We start from the raw sequence: 18,490 nt of genomic DNA on the forward strand, positions 1-18,490 counted from the left end.
AGCCCTAGAACTTCCGATGGTCCTAGATCTCACGATCCAAACGGGCTTGTAGGAGAAGAAGGCTAGGAGTCTTCTTTCCGATTTTTTTTTTTTTTTTTTTTATTTATTTTGGGCTTAGTGGACCTATCGGGTGGGCTTAAGGGGGCCTTAAAATAGGGTATTACAATGATAGAGTAAATTGATTAGTGGCTCGAACTGGTATTCCAACAATAATCAATTTAGGCCGATATATATTGGTGTCCCAAGATGATATGGACTTGAATTTGTGCCATAAATAAACGTTCTAGAAGTGATGTGATTTGTCCTTTTAGAACTTGTAAATATATCGAAACCTTTCTCATCATCTTTTCCATATCTGCTCCTCAGGACATCAATTTTTGTAAATACCAATCAAGTCCAAATAATACTTGAATTAGTCCTGAAAGTGGCTTAGTAAATATATTAATTGGATTCTTTGCGGTGGCTATTTTATGAACAGCAATAATACCATTATTGATAATCCCCTAAATAAAATTATACTTGACATCAAACTTTTTTCTTTCTTTTTCTTGAGAGAGAGAGATTTGCATTAAAACCTAAGTAGAATACTGTTTGCAACATATTATCATTCCAGGGAATGGGGCTCTATGTGGTACTTCCTTCTCCAGGAAATCAGGGGTGTGGATCTTTCTACTTGTAAGGGTACTTCTGTGGAAAGTCATCAGTGTCAATTCTGATCTCTTATCCAAGGAAAAGTGATCTATTTCTCAAGGTAAAAAAATAGATTAATGCACTAACTGCATTGTTTAGTTCGTTCAACCACTGTTGCTATGTTTTAAAGCTTTCAATGAAATGAAGAGAGAATCAAAAGAGGGACCTCTACTTATTCAAATTCCAGCATCTGGTACATGTCAAAATGCTTTTCTATAAGTTGACTTAATCCACCTTATCATCTATGTGATTTTGTGAATTTCAGTTGATGGAGCAGAGGAAGTTGCATTTGTTGGATTTCTGAAGTTCATTTGTTTTAACACTAAATCACTATAGCCGATCTGCTGATGATCTCCGATGAGTTCCAAGTTTTTCATGTGCAAAGTACCGCATTAGGCTCTTGGAGTAAGACTGGAAACAGCACTCTCTTGTTTCGGGCTTTCTGCTAAAGTGCGTTGGATGGGGTCGATCTATGCTATTGACTAACAAATACAGCGAAGGATTATGTCATTAAAAAAGCCCATGAAATAATGAAGTGAGTCTTTATTATCAGCTTCTCTTTTTCTTGTTTTATAATTTCTTATCAATGATCAGTTTTGATAAGTTTTAGTTTTTGAGTATACTGACCTGCTATAAGAAAGAACTTCAGCTACCCTTTTACAACATAACTGATGGAAACTCAAAAACTGTGGCATTGAAATTAGTGCTGGTGCACTGGCATTGAGGATCACCAATCAATGAAACAAGCATTAGTGATGCGCTTCACTTAAGAAAAGTTCCTCTTTAAGCAAAAAGTGAACTTAGAATCGTTCGGTCACAACTACCCCTGCAGGGACCTCCAACCACTGCACTTTTGTTTTAGTTCCCAACTCTGCTGTTGCTCCATACTTCTGAACTCTATATGAAGAACATATAGTTTAACATGAGTCCAGAAAAGTACAATGCACCAGGAATGAAGCTTGCCGTATTCCTTTCTTCAGCAACTCTTTGTTCAGAACGAAGCCCTGGCCCATGGGAATTCAACTGCAACTCAATATATCCTCTTGGCCAAGCATAGAGGACATAAGGATTTCAGGTATGCCAGAAACTGAGATTGCTACATATAAAAGCAATGGATACGCTGACGGTCTCTCAAGTAGGTCAAGAGGCAGTGCAGTTGACTGATTTGGAACACTGTGATCTGCATCTTGGAACCTTTTTCTTATTATTTATCGAATGTCAGATTAGGATTCTCTTCGTAGCACTTACACTAGCTTTATCAAACTAATGTTCAAAGATGCTCCGCTAATTGCTAGCAATGAACAACACTCAGGATCAAGCCAGGAACCTCAGTTCAGTCAGCCTGTTCCACAAAAGAAGCAGAACATTACAAAGGTCATAGTGATAAAAATGAAGACCTCACATATATTGATCAGAAGCAAAACATTACGAAGGCCATAATGACAGAAGAAGTCCTCACATATTGATGAAAACATTAGTTGTGCTTCTCAAGTTTCAATCCAAGCACTACCTTTTTCTCATCTGCTATAGATTTTTGAGAACTAAGAGGGTCTTATATGCCCATGCTCGTTCATCATCCTTATAGTTAGAACTACAAAGAGGAACAATCACCATAACCTATCATATCCTTGACGAAGGCATTTAGATTGGCAAATGATGATCCACCATCTCCTAATGCTGCATGACATTTCACCTGAAGATTCTTAGCTTTCACTCTCATCTCTTTGCTTTTATTTCCATCTGTATCCATCAGCATCTGCACAAACTTGGTGATGACTTCTCTTTTGACCACATTTTCTTCTCCTGCTTGCTTCTTTATCCTCAACCCAATGTTCCAGTCTTCTGCTATGAGCTTGCTATTATGAAACTGGTCCAGTGATAAGGGGAATGCAAGCATCGGTACACCAGCATACACACCCTCTAATGTAGAATTCCATCCACCGTGCGTTAAGAAACCTCCAACAGAAGGATCGCACAAGACCTTTAGTTGTTCACACCAAGGAATGATCCAGCCCATGTCATCACTCTTGATGCTGACCTTGGAAGAGTTCTCTCTTAGAACCCAAAGATAGCGAACTCCGCTAGCTTGAATCCCCATTCGAATCTCATCCATTTGTTGTCCAGAGACTGGGAGGAAACTGCCCAATGAGATATAGAGCACCGAGCTCCTTGGTTGAGAATCCAGCCAAGCCATGTAGTGGTTTGCTTCTTGATTGTGGTACATGGATTTCATTGGCATCTCTTGAGCTATCATGTAAGGAATGGATGGCCCAACTGGGTAGATCGGAATTGGGAGGTTTTCTTTCAAGTGGTCAACGAGGTCAGGCTCAAGCTCATAGAAGGAGCTGAACAGAAGACATTGTGCTTTGGTTACCCATGAGACTGCTTCTAGTACTATGGGTGTAGAATATGTGGAAAAACAATTTGTAGGAAGATCTGATATTCGGGTAGAGATGCCTGGGATGCAGTCCACACGCTCATCTCCTCTTTCTGCTCACAAAAAGCAACACAGGCACACTTTTAACAAGTGGATCCTTATAACAAGACATTCCATTCATTAAGAACACAAAATTCCTGGACGAAATGAAATTTAATCAATATTTTTAGAGCCAATAGGTTTCATAATTAATAATTTTCAACCAGCAATCAGTTTACTTCTATGAAGCGTTGGTCAATCAGTTACCACTACTTTTATCAAAAAAAAAAATCAGTTATCACTACTGGAATGGTCATGCTGACGATGCTTGGTCTTCCTGCAATATTGAGATTTGTACTGGGAACTGGTATGTTATTCAGAAGGGATCATGGTGGACTCACCATCTATCAAGCAATCAATGACATTTAAAAGGGACCATGGTGGACTAGCCATGGCTCAACTAATCAAAAGCAGCAGATCATACTGAACTTCCTAGCTTGTTATACGCAGTTGATGGTAGATCAATGGAACCTGAGTTTGCCGATTGGCACCTCTCTCATTAGTGCATGCATTGAGAAAGGTTCTGGGTTCAAGATTGAAAAAGTGGCATCCACCCATTATGAGAGCGTGTGCTGGCATATACTTAATGTCATATTAGTTGTATACTAGGAAGATCTTGAGTATTTATATAGGACCAATGAATTCAAATAATACCTTCCAATTAGCTCTTTTAGATGATATTCTGAGAGAGATTTCATATCAATCAATACAGGACAAGCTTGGAAGATAGGGAGAGTAGGATCATCTGATACCAAACTGATATACGACAGAAGAAGAGAAGGGAAGAAAAGAGGAGGAGAAGGAGAAGAATGCAAATTTGTGTTATCAATTTGTGGGTTTATATATATTTAAAAATCCTACCAAGAGTTTGCATAGAAATAAAACAGTTGAGGTTATCATAAAATTTTAGTCTCGGAGTCCAAATAAAAATAACTTTTTTTCTAAATAAATTAAAGTTTTCTAATTTCTATATTTGAAGTGCAAACCTCTCTAAAGTGCTCAATTACATATAGAAATAATTAACTAAAGATCTAAATTTGGATGCCTGCCTGTACTAAAATTTTACAACCCAAGTAAGAGATATATGACCGATGGTAAGTGCAAACTCACAATTTTTGTTTTTTTTTGGTTTTTTTTTTTTTTTTTGGAGAGCATCTAAATGCATCAATCAGCTAGCTTTTTCGTATGGTTGCTCCAAACATGCATTTCTCCCGATCCAAAAAAACCATTCTTCTGGTGTCAATAATGCTGAACTATCTCCTCAAAAAGTAATGCTGAATTAAAGCACTAATATAAAAGTTGAAAGATTTATGATTGGCACCGATAAGATTTGTTTAAATTCTTACATGTAATATTGTAAGTCAATTCGTCTACTTGTCATCATTTAAAAGATTAGAAGAGAGATGTATATACCTGCTATATCTGCCGGCAGGTGCCCATTGGACGCTAGTAAGTCGAAGTGATACTGGATGGCAAACCACGATACCGCCGGAGCACACAAGGAAAACACCTTAATCTGCCTCCTGCAACCCACAGCAACTACCCAATAGAGAAAGAAATCAGCCAAAATGCCGGTGATCGGACGTTGAAGCCCATCGAGGACCTGCTCAAAGGGAGCTTCCATCTTGGTGTATACAGCTTCAAAGAATTCCTTGTAATTGGCTCCGCGACTGGTCTCGGAGGGGAGGACATTCGGGATGGACTGCAGGTGTAGGTTTGGTGGCTTGGGATCCGAGGAGAGGAGACCGAGCCACTCTTCAGTGACAATGAAGGTGACAAGGATGCCTCTGGAGGCAAGAAGCCTGCACACGTTCATCATGGGATTGATGTGGCCTCTGCCGGGGTATGGCACCGCGACGATATGGCCGGCCAAATACTCCATGGGAAGAAGATCAGCTGATACCAAGAAGCCTACACTTGCAGCCAGCTAGTCTTGATGATGGCAGTGATTGTGGAGTTGAATTCAAGTAAGAATCGGTTGTAGGGAATGTTTTGTCTGCACTCGAGCTGGGACAATGGAACAGTGAAGGTGTGGGAGTTCACGGTGTCTTGAGTTCTCGAAGATAAGAAAGATTTCGCGCACGGTAGTCTGAATGAGGTGGGAGAAGAGCATCTGAGTTCAAATCCAGCCAATGGAACAACAGCTGCCGGTAAACCATCTCTATTGAGGAGCTTCCTATTTCCAAAGAACCATCACTTCCAGGCTTGTTAAACACTGGATTTATAATTTTTTCTTTTATTAAAAAGAAATCTTTCTCAAAAAATATATTTACACAGTGAATATATTTACATAATTAATTAAATGAAAAGCACTATTTTGTATGTTTGGCAAGCATCTTCTTTAAGTTAATTAGCAAAACATAGTAGTATAAGTTGCCCCAGATCTGGGTTATGTTCAGGTAAATTTGGATTTGGACTTGTATTAGGCCATAGAATATTTCATAATTAAAAAGTTGATGCTTTCATATTTAATTAGGAAGTGAAAATTGATCCATTTTATCTTATCCGCCTTTGAGTTACGTTTTATATCATGTAAACTTGGATCTGAAAATAGTGCGTCAAGATTTTGAGTGGTCCCATATTTACACGTAAGCTATTCTTTCTCCTGTTCTCTTTTAACAATAACTCAGAAAAAATGGAGTGGCGCATTTAACAAACATTCATCTAAGGGCCATGTATTTAAAATATTTTATCAGGGAATCTTTCGATCTCTTGATTCTAGATCTGTCTTTCTAGACTTTTAAAATTTAATGAGTTGGGAAGGAAATTGGGAAAGATGGTTTATCACAAGATATTACATACTTGGCTAGTATATAAATATGATTTCATTTCTTGCATTTTATTTTTTTCTTTTAATTTTTGTTGATCAAAAAGTATTAATTTGATCTTTTTAAGGGCTTTCAAAGATCAGCCTGAAATTTGCTAGCTACGCCTAAGGCATAAGCTACATCAGGCCTGGTACATAGCATTGCATACATAATTAATCTCACAGCCGACGCATCAGGGATTTCATTCATCTTCTTTCTCTTCTATGGTGTCTTAGGATACATTTTCTTAGAGAGACGTATACCATAACTTGCAGGCAGGTAACCTCTTTTACTTGCCTGTATATTAAATCTCTTTAATATAAGATCTATGTACCGTGAATGGAATAAGCCTAACATCCTTTTAGATCTATCTCTATAGATCTATATACGTAGTATATAGGATGCTTCATCCAAATCTTTTATGAAAAATTTATTTGATAGCCAAATATTGACCAGTTGCATCATTGGGATATCATTCCCAATGAGCAGTATGTCATCGACATACAGAGCCAAGAAGACAATAGCACTCCCACTTGTCTTCTTATACACACATGGTTTATCCTTATTTTTGATAAAGTCAAACTTTTTGACTATCATATCAAATTGGATGCTCCAGCTTCTTGAAGCCTGCTTCAATCCATAAATGGATGTCTTTAGCTTGCATACTTGATTTACCCTCCCACTTGAGACAAATCCCTCTAGCTAAGTCATACAGACCTCTTCCTCTAGATTACTATTAAAAAAAATGGTCTTGACATCTATCTGCCAGATCTCATAGTCGTAGTATGCCCCGCTATAGCAAGTAAAATCCGGATGGACTTAAGCATAGCCACTGATGAGAAAGTTTCATCATAGTCAATTTCTTGCCTTTATCTGAAACCCTTCGCCACCAACCTAGCTTTGTAGGTTTCTATTTGGCCATTTACTCCGATCTTTTTTTTGAAGACCCACTTGTACTCTATTGAGATCAAACCCTTAGGTGCATCAACCAAGGTCCACATTTGGTTGGTATACATCGATCCATCTCAGATTTCATGACTTCCAGCCATTTGTCTGATTCTCTACTCATGACAGCTTTCGAATAGGTCAGTGGATCATCATCCTAAATGATGTTGATCAAATTGTCATTCTCAATGACAAAACCACATCTCAGAGGTGCGTGACGTACTCTATCTAAACTTCAGAGAGGAGGTGTGTATTGTAGATGTACCTCATCCTTGGGTACTTCTAATTGAGGATCTTCTTGTGGTTCAACCATACGTATTTCTGGATTGGTTTGTAGATCATGAACTTTCATAAGTTCAATATTGCTCCCACTGTCTCCTTCTTGGAAGAATTTATTTTTTAAGAAAGTGGTATGCCTACTAACAAATATCTTTTATTCAGTAGGAAGGTAGGAGTAGTATTTATTAGTTTTCTTAGGATATCTTACAAACCTATATTTGTCTGATCTAGTACTAAGTTTATATCCAAAAATATTTCTGACATAAGTAGGACAGCCCCAAGTCTTAAGATATTTAAGATTAGGCTTCCTTCCCTTCCATATCTCATATGGTGTGCTTACAACAGACTTTGAAGGCACTCTGTTTAAAATATTTGTGGCAGTCTCTAGGACATATCCCTAGAAAGATATTGAGAGATCAGTGAAGCACATTATGGACTGCACCATATCCATCAAAGTACGATTCCTTCTTTCTGCTACATCATTTAACCAGAATGTATAAGGAGGAATCCATTCAGAGAGAATACCTTTACTTTTAAGATGATCAAAAAATTTACTGGATAAGTATTCTCCTCCTCAATCAGATCGAAGAACCTTAATATTTTTTTCAGTTTATTTTTTGATCATACATTGATACTCCTTGAACTTATCAAAGACTTTGGATTTATGTTTCATAAGATACACATACCTGAACCTTCATAAATCATCTATAAAGGTGATAAAATAGGAGTATCTTCTTCTAGCCTGAGTTGTGATCAGTCCACATACATCTATATGTACTAGGGCTAACAACTCATTTGACCTTTCTCCATATCTAGAAAATGGAGTATTGGTCATCTTACCTATGAGATAAGATTTATAAGTTTCCAATAATTTATAATCATATGGGTCAAAGAATTCTTCTTTGTATAACTTGTTTATCCTTGACTCACTAATATGACCAAAGCGACAATGTCAGAGATATGTGATATTTATATCTTCTCTTTTTCATTTTGATATGAAAAATATTTTCATTGAGTGCTAGAATTAAAAGATTATTATCAATATAACCACTACCATAAAATTCACTAAAAAAAATGAAGTATCCATTTTCATTAGCCTTATTTCATAACCTTGTTTTAACAACAAAGATATAAAAATAATATATCTAATAACCTTTGGTATGTAATAACAGTTTTGTAATTCTAAAATTTTATCCGAAGGTAAATCAAGCATACAGGTTCTCACAGCCTCTGCGCTAATGGACTCCACTTACACCATAGAGCTCAAGGTCACCTCTTTTCAGATCTTTTGTATTCTATGTCGCTATAATGAATTACAAAAATATGATCCATAGGTGGTATCTAATACCCAAATATCAGAGTTTGAACCACTCAATAAAAAATAGGTCTATATCGTATACACATCTTTTGGTGTTATACTTGCACCCTACTTCAATCTTGTAAGATAATTCTTGCAATTATAATTCCAATATCCAAATTTGCCACAAAATGAACAGATGATATCCATATGGACATCATTGTCTTCTCATTATTACTGACCAATCTAGGATCAGAAATATCTAAAACATCGGAGTTTTTCTTCGATATAAACCTAATTTGCAAGTTCCTCAACTAATCCACATGGTTGGATCGGTCAACATATTTTTATCTATAGTATCATGCAGTAAAAATAAAGAAGCCATAATGTAAACTTAAATCTACATAAAGAATAATAGTATAAGTAAACCACTCATGTTTGACGTGCATAACTAGATGAAAACTTTTAAAACAATTATGTCTCCCACTATTTTATCAGATACCATAGTCCTCTCCTATGGTAAACGAGAAATCCTAATCTGGTTTCTTAGTGGGGTTGAGACCCTAATCCCTCAATGAAGCCTTGTGGATGTCACAATAAATCTCAATGAGTTCAAAAGTAGGAAAACCTATCCAATTGCATCTCATGCAACTCTCAACATAACCTGCCTCTAAAAATACTCATAGCCTTATGGATATCACAACAAACCATAATATTTTTAGTTAAGTCAGACTCTTTATTTTCATACAGCTATATCTAAAAAATACTGTCCTTGTGGATATCACAACAAAGCAACATATCCAAATATACCGTAAAGTATATAATATGTATCAAGATAAACCCACATCAATCTTTATAGCAAGCCTTATGGATATCACAACAAATCTACTATAATTTTTGATAGGATATTGACTAGGCATGAAGGAAGGCATACGTAGTGTTTAAAATACTGAGCTATCTTCATTCAAGATTCGAACTAATCCAAATGATCAGAAAAATATTAAGATTGGTGGGGGTCCTCCCATTACTTTTCTTAGACAACAATAAAATTGATCAGGCCAGCAGCGAAACCAATTAAATAACCACTGTACTTGAAACACTCCTTAGACACCAATTGATTAATTGATTCAAGAAATAAGTCAACTACTAATTCACAACACTATGACTTAATATGATTTTTATGAGGACTTTAATGATCTCAAGCACATCCTTATTCAATCAATCACAATGATACACTATTATAGTTGTACCTTATCATATCTCTAAGATATGAAAATATAATCATACAACATGATTATAACTAAGCATCTCTAGCATATCACATATGTATGAAATTCTATTAACATGTATGAATACAAAATACTCTTTTCACGATTCTTTTTCTTGAGACATTATAGTGGCACCCCTACATGCCATAAGATTATCCTATAGAATAGGAAGAGAGGGTCTTTAAATTCTACTTGCTCTTATAACTGGACGGCCTAATGATAAACTCCAATTAGAGTACTAAGCTCCTAAAAAAATTTTATACATACATAATACATTTTATATTTAAAACATATCTCTAAGACATGCTAGGGTTTGGATGTTCAATCAGGTTCAACTCTTGACCCGATTTGAACCAAACCAAAAACATATGCTTGATCACAATAAAGATAACATTTTAACATTTAATTATATAGATTAAGATAGGCTTTGATATCACTATTGAGTTTTGATGGCACAGTGAAAGGACTAGATGTTTAAAATTTTCATTCAAAATATCGGATACGCCGGGAACCCTAATGCCCAAAAACCCTTGACTATATCAATCAAAGTACTATAAATTAGACTTGGATAGGAAGCATACCTATAGCATTAATCTTAATTTTTATGAGGCGTCCAAGTGTTCGTCCTCCAATGGTGATCCACACAAAAATTGAACTAAAGACAGTGCTCCTTTATCTCCTTGCTTTAGGAGTTCTAGCCCCTAGAACTCGACTAGCCTCATACTGGTTAGGTTTCTTCAAGAACCTGACTCTACCTTCTAAGATCTCTCCTGAACTTTTGATTCTCTTTCTTTAGGATCCTCATAATCCTTGTTAGGACCAGATAAGGTTTTATCTTAAATCCTAAAGCTTTGTCCTAAAACTATGATAGGTTGTAAGAAAGAAGAGAGAGCAAGCAGAGAGAAATTGGAAACCCAATCTGAATACCTCGAACACCCAGTGCCCAGGCCTTTTTATAGCCACTAGAGGGATGCCAAAAGAGAGGGACATGCCTCATCCAAGAGGCCTATCTAATCTGATTATTAGAGATAATAGTTTCTTCAAACAGAAGGACTCTTATCAATGATACATCGATCAGCACCCTCATCTGCGTGTGCGACCAGAGAAAGGATGTTTTCGCATCCCTTCTCAAATCAAAAAAAATTACAAAAATTCAAATGGATAGGGGATTTAATCTAGATCTCAGATCATCTAATAAGGAGATTAAAAAATCTACAAAGAGATGTGATCTCACATCATTTCACATGAAGTTTGATCACCACATGTGCATGCATGTGAGGAAGATTCTAGTGTCTGTTTGGCCATCTGATAGGTCTAAAAAAATTTTTAAAAAAAATATCAAAAATAGATTATCAAATTTTAAACATTATTAAAAAAAAATTATTTCAATTTTAGAGCATTTGATTAGGAGAAGGACTCTCCAAATCATGGAGAGACGTGATGCTTTTGCGCGCATGCGAGACATCCTTCTCTTTTCTAATTTTTCTCTACCCCAAAAATTCTAAAAAAAATATAATTGATGCTTTGAGATGTGCACCAGAGGATGAAGGGTGATGTGGGCTACCACACACATCTTAGTCCCATGCCAAAAAGATTTTCTCTTCTACTCACACCAACACTTGCATGCAAACAATTTTTGCACCAAGAGTCCCTCACAACTTGGACTCTTCATTTTTTATGTTAACATGGGATGTGGTGCCCTAATTTGGACTACTTCTAGGTGGCACGACCTGATCCAAATGCTCACCAAATTGGGCTAGCTAATTAGCAAGAGAGAAGACCAAATTGATCTCCAAAAGAGCAAAGGTTTCCACACGTGCTAGCATGCTTATCGGAACTCTGATTGAATCCAAAATTTCAATGAATCTTTTTTCAAAAGGATCTTTGATCAATTTTTATATGTGTGCAACCCATTGGATTCTACATCTAGCCAGCAATAGATCTGGATGCAAGTTGATATAATTTGATTAGATTCTAATCTAATTGATTAAGGTCCAATCGAGCTAATCCGAGCTTAACAATTAGAATCCTTTCTAATTGATGATCGAATTAAATTCTTTGATTTGATCAAAAATCTATAAGTCAAGATTGATATCTAACAATGTATCATGATTATCCAGAAGATATAAAATTTGATGAAAATATCAAATATACCCATCAGTGATAAGTTATCGTGCAATTCAATCCTTCGATCATCTCTACACCCTGAATATGTTCATGAGTATGGAATCATGTCAAACTCAAACATATATTCATATCGATTCTTAATTAACTAATGATGATTCCAATGAAGAAGCATTAGAAATTCTTTTTAATCTCCTTCTTACTTTTGGTCAAAAGACTTTTCTCGAGTCATCTAAGATTGAGAATACATAGGATGCGATCTCCTCTTACTAGGAGCGATCGATTCTATGTTGACCTACTCACAACCTCCATACACACTCCATTATATCCAGAACATTCCGTACATGTCTTAATGCCATACCTGGGTATGAACCAAAATATAAGTTCATATGCATAAGATTTCATGGTGGTTTCAGATCTAAGAATTATTTGCATAACTCCTACTTAGAGAACCATCTTTGACATGCAAGTAAAGCTTCTATAAGATGTTCTCTTTCATCAAGTCAATTCAGTAGACTCATTTTTCAAATGAGCACCTACATCCTTGTATTAGTATCCTACACAAATGACTAGTGAGATCTGCCACCCTCTCTATCGAGCATACATAGGATGTGCCAGTCTATCCGAAATATTGATCTTCGACTCAATGCTCCTACGATCAAGAATACTTAAGATTAAAATTTTAAGATTTTAGATCTCACTAGCATGACCTATTCATGTCTCCTAAAATCATTATCCTAATCTTTGAGGTTCATCATAATCTTAAACATAATAATCTACAGCTAATATGATGAATCAATATCTCAAATAATAAATATTATTATATGAGTTGAAAAATTATAAAGAAAAATCCCATCACAACACATTTGTGATTGGCTTATAGGGCACTCTTCTTTTAGACTATCACTTGTTTGTCTCACAGGAGGCTAAGGGGTGACAACCCTTCAACTTCCCCTTTCATCATTCTCTCTCTCCCCATTCCTAGCTTTCTCATGGTTTCTCTCTCACTTGAGTGGTTGGCATAAGGCTGACCTCTAGTTTCTCTCTATCTCTACCTATCTATCTCTATATATATTTCTCCCCATCTCTTTCTATCTCTCTCCTTCTCCCTACTCTCTCTTGATTTTTCTCTTGCTTGGGTTGTCGATAAAGCACAAACCACAATTTTTGCTCTCTATCTCTCCATCTATCTTTCTAATCTTAGCATTATCACTTATGCAGATCGAGAGGAGTGCGAAGCACCTGATCTTAAAGGCATAACTAGCTCTTTGGATAGACCTCACAACTAAGGTGATCCGAACCTCTCATCCTTTGTTCTTAGATTAGAGGATAGATGATACCTCTAGGAGCCAGATTAAGTTCAGAGTGTGCACGTAGATCTTAGGTTTTGTTTGACAAATCTAGAGTTACAACCCCTAAAATGGAAGAATACTAAGTTGTTGAACCTCAAGTGTGCTGCAAACTTTTCACGTCTCAAGATTTTAAAATGATGTCTATATTTGCTCTAGGGAGAAACCTAATCATTAATACATTCTATCTAGGTCATTTATCACCCAATTGGAAAGATTTTTCTGTACTTTGTAAGTTGAGCTATCTACCCCTAATATTTTTATCATTCATACTATATAAATTGATTTAAGATTTTATATTGCTTAGTTTTACAACTATGCTTAAATAATTATATAAATATTTAAAATTTAAAATATGAATAAGATTTATGCATATTGGTATTTATATTAAACTAAACATAGTATATGTTCTTTACAAAAAATAAATTCTAAAATATTAGATCAAGCATGACATAAGTAATGCATCATAATATGTGTTCATTTTGTCAGAAGTGACATTTGCTCTCTAGTCTAACTATGATCACATAATCACATGGGTTCAAGATCGGCTAGTGGTGCAATCACTTGCACATACTGATCGATAGCATGTTGTATATTCAGAGCTAGTTTTCTTTCCCTGACTTAAATGTTGGCCTGATGTTCATTGAAATAACAACGATCACATGTTTGGTCTAGTCATCCAGTCCTGCACTCGTTTGTGGAGTAACCATTCCCTCACATTGGTCTTTAGATTATGAGGATGCTCCCATGTTGCAAAGATTGGCAGGCCAATTTATCCACCATAGGAGTGTGATTGCCAAGTTCACTACAAGATATACTAAAACATGCTAAGGCACTTGAAATTGTCCAAAAATGACAGAGATAAGCCTCTCGACCTATTTTTCCATCAAGATTGAGGATGCTTTATATTGCTCCACAAATGGCCTCAACATAGTGGCTACTTGACTAGTAACTAGTTCCAATAAGTCCTACTATCTCTCATACTCATAGAACTTAAACTATGTGAACATATCTTGCAAGGGATAACCTAGCGGATGAATTAGTTTTGCTTGACAAATAGAGCTTCCAAAGCCAGGATCCTGAGGAGAAGCATATATATAGTCACTCTAATCACCAAGAACTTCAATTCCTTGTAGAGCCAAATGAGCTTGTCCAATCAACCTAGCTTGGGAACTCTAAGGTTCTTCAGTGGCATGGTCAAGTGGACCTTCCTAGTAGGTCCTAATGGCTGAATGCTGTCCTTTCATGGTGGCATCTCAATAACTATCCATACAATCCAACCAAGCATGCTAGAAAAGATGTGTTATCATTCTATTCCATCACGTGGAACGTACTTGCATCTTTGGCCAGACCATGTATGTCCGTGACCATACCATTGGTGTCAAAAATAGAAAAAAGAGTAAGGTTTGGTTGCATGGGTTCTAATGTCGTGAGCTTCGAGGGCTTTCACCACCGAAACACCACTTTCTCTAAAGAGGAGGTACATAGTAGCCGAGGGCATAGTCTATGCTAACAACTATGAGCTAAAAGGTAAACTAGAATAAAGTAAGGTAAATAAGGATAAATACAGAGATAAATAGAGATAAACTAAATAATAAGTGTTTGATTGATCAATGATCTTTTTTCCTAATTACATTTGAGTATTCATACAATACATTCTAAACAGTCAGGTCAAGATTTTAAATCCCGTGCGATGGGGCTGTCCCAATTTTTTCATAGAATGGGGTGCGTCGCGGTCCCTCCCCATCCCGACATATGAGACAGAGGATATCCTAAGACATCCTGATTAGAATGCTGGGATGCTAGTGGGATGGTCTATCCTAACACATAGGATGGTACCCTGTCCCGATGTCCTATGGGATGTCCCGAGACATCCCACTGGGATCTGAATCCCTGAGTCAGGTAACCAACTACATCTAGTGCTATTAACCATCCAAGCCCGACCTCCATGTCCTTCTGGTGGTTCCAATAATTATATCCCATGATTTCCACATTCCTCGTCATGGCAACCTCTCATGTTCTTCCACATGTATTAGCTTGAATGTCTAGTTCAAACCTAAGTTGACTTTAGACTTGAGATATCTCAATTGAACACTGCTTAGTCTATACCTCTATAATATACTCTACAATGATTCATTCTACCCGAGCCAAATTCATTCGGTCCGTTAGATATCACATCGAAACCCATTTAAAGTCATCCTTAATTCACCATAGAAAAACCTAGTATCCATGATATTAATTTAGCTACACTACTAAAAAATGTTGGGGAATTCAACTTTGCCTTGCATTTATAACAAAATGCTGCTATAAGTTAATAGATATTCTTACTTTCTATTACAATAAATTAGAAATACCTTTTCAAGGCATGTTTCGGTGACATAACATAAAAATACTGACTAGCAATATATATTAATGCCAGCCAATCTCAAAAAAATATGACACAAGATCCTTAATTTTTTTTGTCTCTTGATCCTTAGGTTTAATATTGTTAGATGTGTAACCTAAAAGCTAGATTAGCTGATACATGTATTCCTTTGAAGCATAATTTTGTAATTAAATTTTTGAAATCAATAAAATTTAGATTATTTTTTCATTCATGTTATGTGTACTTTAATTATGTCTATGAATCGTCTGAGAAATCAACGGATGATGACACATATTCTCAAAGATTAAAAATTTAAAGCACGTGTCATTAGTAATTAATTCCTAAATACTCCCGATCGAAGGATTTTCATGAGGATGGTGACCAATACAGATAGGTCGGTACACAAATTACTTTCTTCGAATAGATGAGTCTTGAGTCTGTAGTGTTGGAATACTGGAGTGAGAGTATAGATAATTGCTAGAGAATAACTGGTACTGAGCATGCCCAATATGAGAAGTCACTAGGATGGCTACCCACTCGTTAGTGACTTACTCATAGTTGTATAGGTGTAGACAGTTCTTTGATCTGAGGTGCCTCGGCTGTTCATGATAGGGTTGCAATAATTTGACTGCACAATCATTTGGTTATCTAGCCATTTAGAATCTTGTGGTATATGTTGGATACAATAGGTCCATTGTAGGAATAAGATATATATCAAGATGAAATCTATCGATCCTAGTAGATAGAAAAAAATTCTACATGGTTCATGAGACTGAGTCCTAAAATACATGATCATGGTAGGTGCATGATGAAAAAGAGTTTTTATAAGATTTTACATGGACTCAAATTGATTAAATCCGACATATGATGGATGAATGGATTTGACGAGTTATACTTGACCTACGTTTTGTCGGGACTCACGACAAAAAAATCAAACTATACGATAACTGCACCTAGAGGTTCAAAATTTTTATTTTGCTGGATTGTCACTACATACTGCTAGATGTCACTGATGGATTATGAGACTCATCAGGCATCATCTTAATGATCGATGACTGTCGAAGGATAAAATTAGAATTATTCCAATCCATTGAAAAATATTTCAATGATATTGTGATAGAGATCACAGTATATCTCACTACCAGACAGAATATAACCTATGGGATCATACATAAAAAAGGTTCTTGTCTGATCAGATGGTTGATTAATGATTAAGAATCATTATTGGATAAAATCATCAATTTGATTGATGATTAACTCTATGCAAAAGTTATAATAAAATAATTCACTAATGGTTAGTAAATTATTAGAGGATTAATTAACAATTAGATTGCTAATTGACTCAATTTGATTGAAAATTAAAGATTGGATCAAGTCTAATTGAATTGGATTCAATTTGACTTAAATTGGGTTTGGTCTGATTGAGTTATGAGATGACTCAATTGCTAGAGAATTTAGTTCCTAATTTGATCAGAACTTAAGTTCAGTTAAATCCTGATTTGATTCATTTATTTTGGATTCTAATTAGATTAGGTTTCATTCATCCTTTTGGCTCTAACTAAATTTGTTTTGGTTTGGACCAAATTGGAAACCCTAGAGTCCAAATTAGATTTGGCTCCAAACCTTGTGCAACACCTTATCTCCACGCCATTTTATTTTTCATGATGATTCCTTTTGTGCATGAGAAATAATTAGCATCCAAGGTCTTTTCGCATGCCCTCTTACTTCCTCTCCATACCCCACTTGGATAAGGATGGAAGGTTGTTAATTTTGATTTTAAATTCCATCCATATTTGAAAATTTGTTTCATGCAATTATCTACCCAACAACCCTTGATGCCATTCCATAAAATGACTTCTTTTTTGTGCACCACATGAATGATTCCATCCCTGATTTCTTTTCTATGTGGGGCATGAGAAACCAGAGAAGGGGTGGGTTTTACTATGCGTGTAATAGAGGAGAGATTCTTCCTCTGGGGCAAGAGATCTAGGGTTTTGGGAGTGGGGTTTTGGTGGAGAGAAAAAGGAAATTGAGAGAAAGAGTTCTCCCATTCATTTCCTAGATCCACTTCTTATTCTTCCTTCTACATGACCTTCTTCCCTTTCAAGGAGTTCGAGAGATCCGAAGAAGGCAACCGATCAATCATCAAAAGGAGTCTTTTATAAGGGAGCTAGCATCCTGGTGAAGATAGAACCTCTGATCAGACAAAAGATCTCGTGTGGATACCTGTGGAGGTCGGATACATTACTGCTCGATAAGGATCTCATCAGATTATCCAGATCATCGATCATGGTGGATTGCTACCCACGCAAAGATATCGAGATCTCATCTCGATTTTGTACTTTGATAAAATCTGATTTAATTTTAGCATTAGAAGCATGTGAACAATCCTATTAGGAGTAGATTAGATCTACTTAAAGCATGCTAGATAGATTAAATTTGTTTAATCTATATCTGATTTTATTTTGCTACGTTGATAAATTTTAAATGTTAAAATTCTGTATACTATAAATTCTGCATGCATGTCATCGGATGTGTGACATCTTTCAAGTAGTATCAGAGCCACGGGTTGTCATTTTACATGTAATTTTTGATCTGAAAATCTAATTATCAGATCTAAAATTTAAAGTAATGCGTGAGATTATAATCAGATTTTAATTGAATGCATGTGATGTGTTTTTGTGTAGGATCCTGATAGATCTATGTTACATGTGATGTAATTAGATTATATCTATGTTACATGTTTATAATCTGATTTTAGTTGATGCATTAGATGTATGCTTGGTCTATGTTGCATGAGATGCATGATTAGATCTAGAATCAGATTTAAAGATTAGATTAGATCTAATTTAAAACATGTGATAATGATTCTGTTCTTATTACATATATG

The 18,490-nt window shown here is 35.9% G+C and overlaps 1 protein-coding gene across 11 annotated transcripts in view; it reads right to left on the reverse strand.

The window, feature by feature from the left end:
* Positions 1 to 1,456: 1,456 nt before the first annotated feature.
* LOC109505103 (UDP-glycosyltransferase 87A1-like) overlaps positions 1,457 to 18,490 on the reverse strand; it is a 154,095-nt gene continuing 137,061 nt past the window's right edge. For 6 of the 11 annotated variants that reach the window (XM_073253275.1, XM_073253266.1, XM_073253264.1 and 3 more), the window contains 2 exons: positions 4,580 to 5,381; positions 1,457 to 3,180 (listed from right to left, as the gene is read on the reverse strand). In XM_073253275.1, coding sequence (XP_073109376.1) covers positions 2,282 to 3,180; positions 4,580 to 5,048 — 1,368 coding nt within the window. In that variant the 5' untranslated portion in view covers positions 5,049 to 5,381 and the 3' untranslated portion in view covers positions 1,457 to 2,281. The remainder of the gene's footprint in view (positions 3,181 to 4,579; positions 5,382 to 18,490) is intronic. The other 5 variants (XM_073253277.1, XM_073253268.1, XM_073253269.1 and 2 more) reach the window with 2 other exon arrangements.

Source organism: Elaeis guineensis, chromosome 1 (genome assembly GCF_000442705.2).
Source record: "Elaeis guineensis isolate ETL-2024a chromosome 1, EG11, whole genome shotgun sequence".
Classification (NCBI taxonomy): Eukaryota; Viridiplantae; Streptophyta; class Magnoliopsida; order Arecales; family Arecaceae; genus Elaeis; species Elaeis guineensis.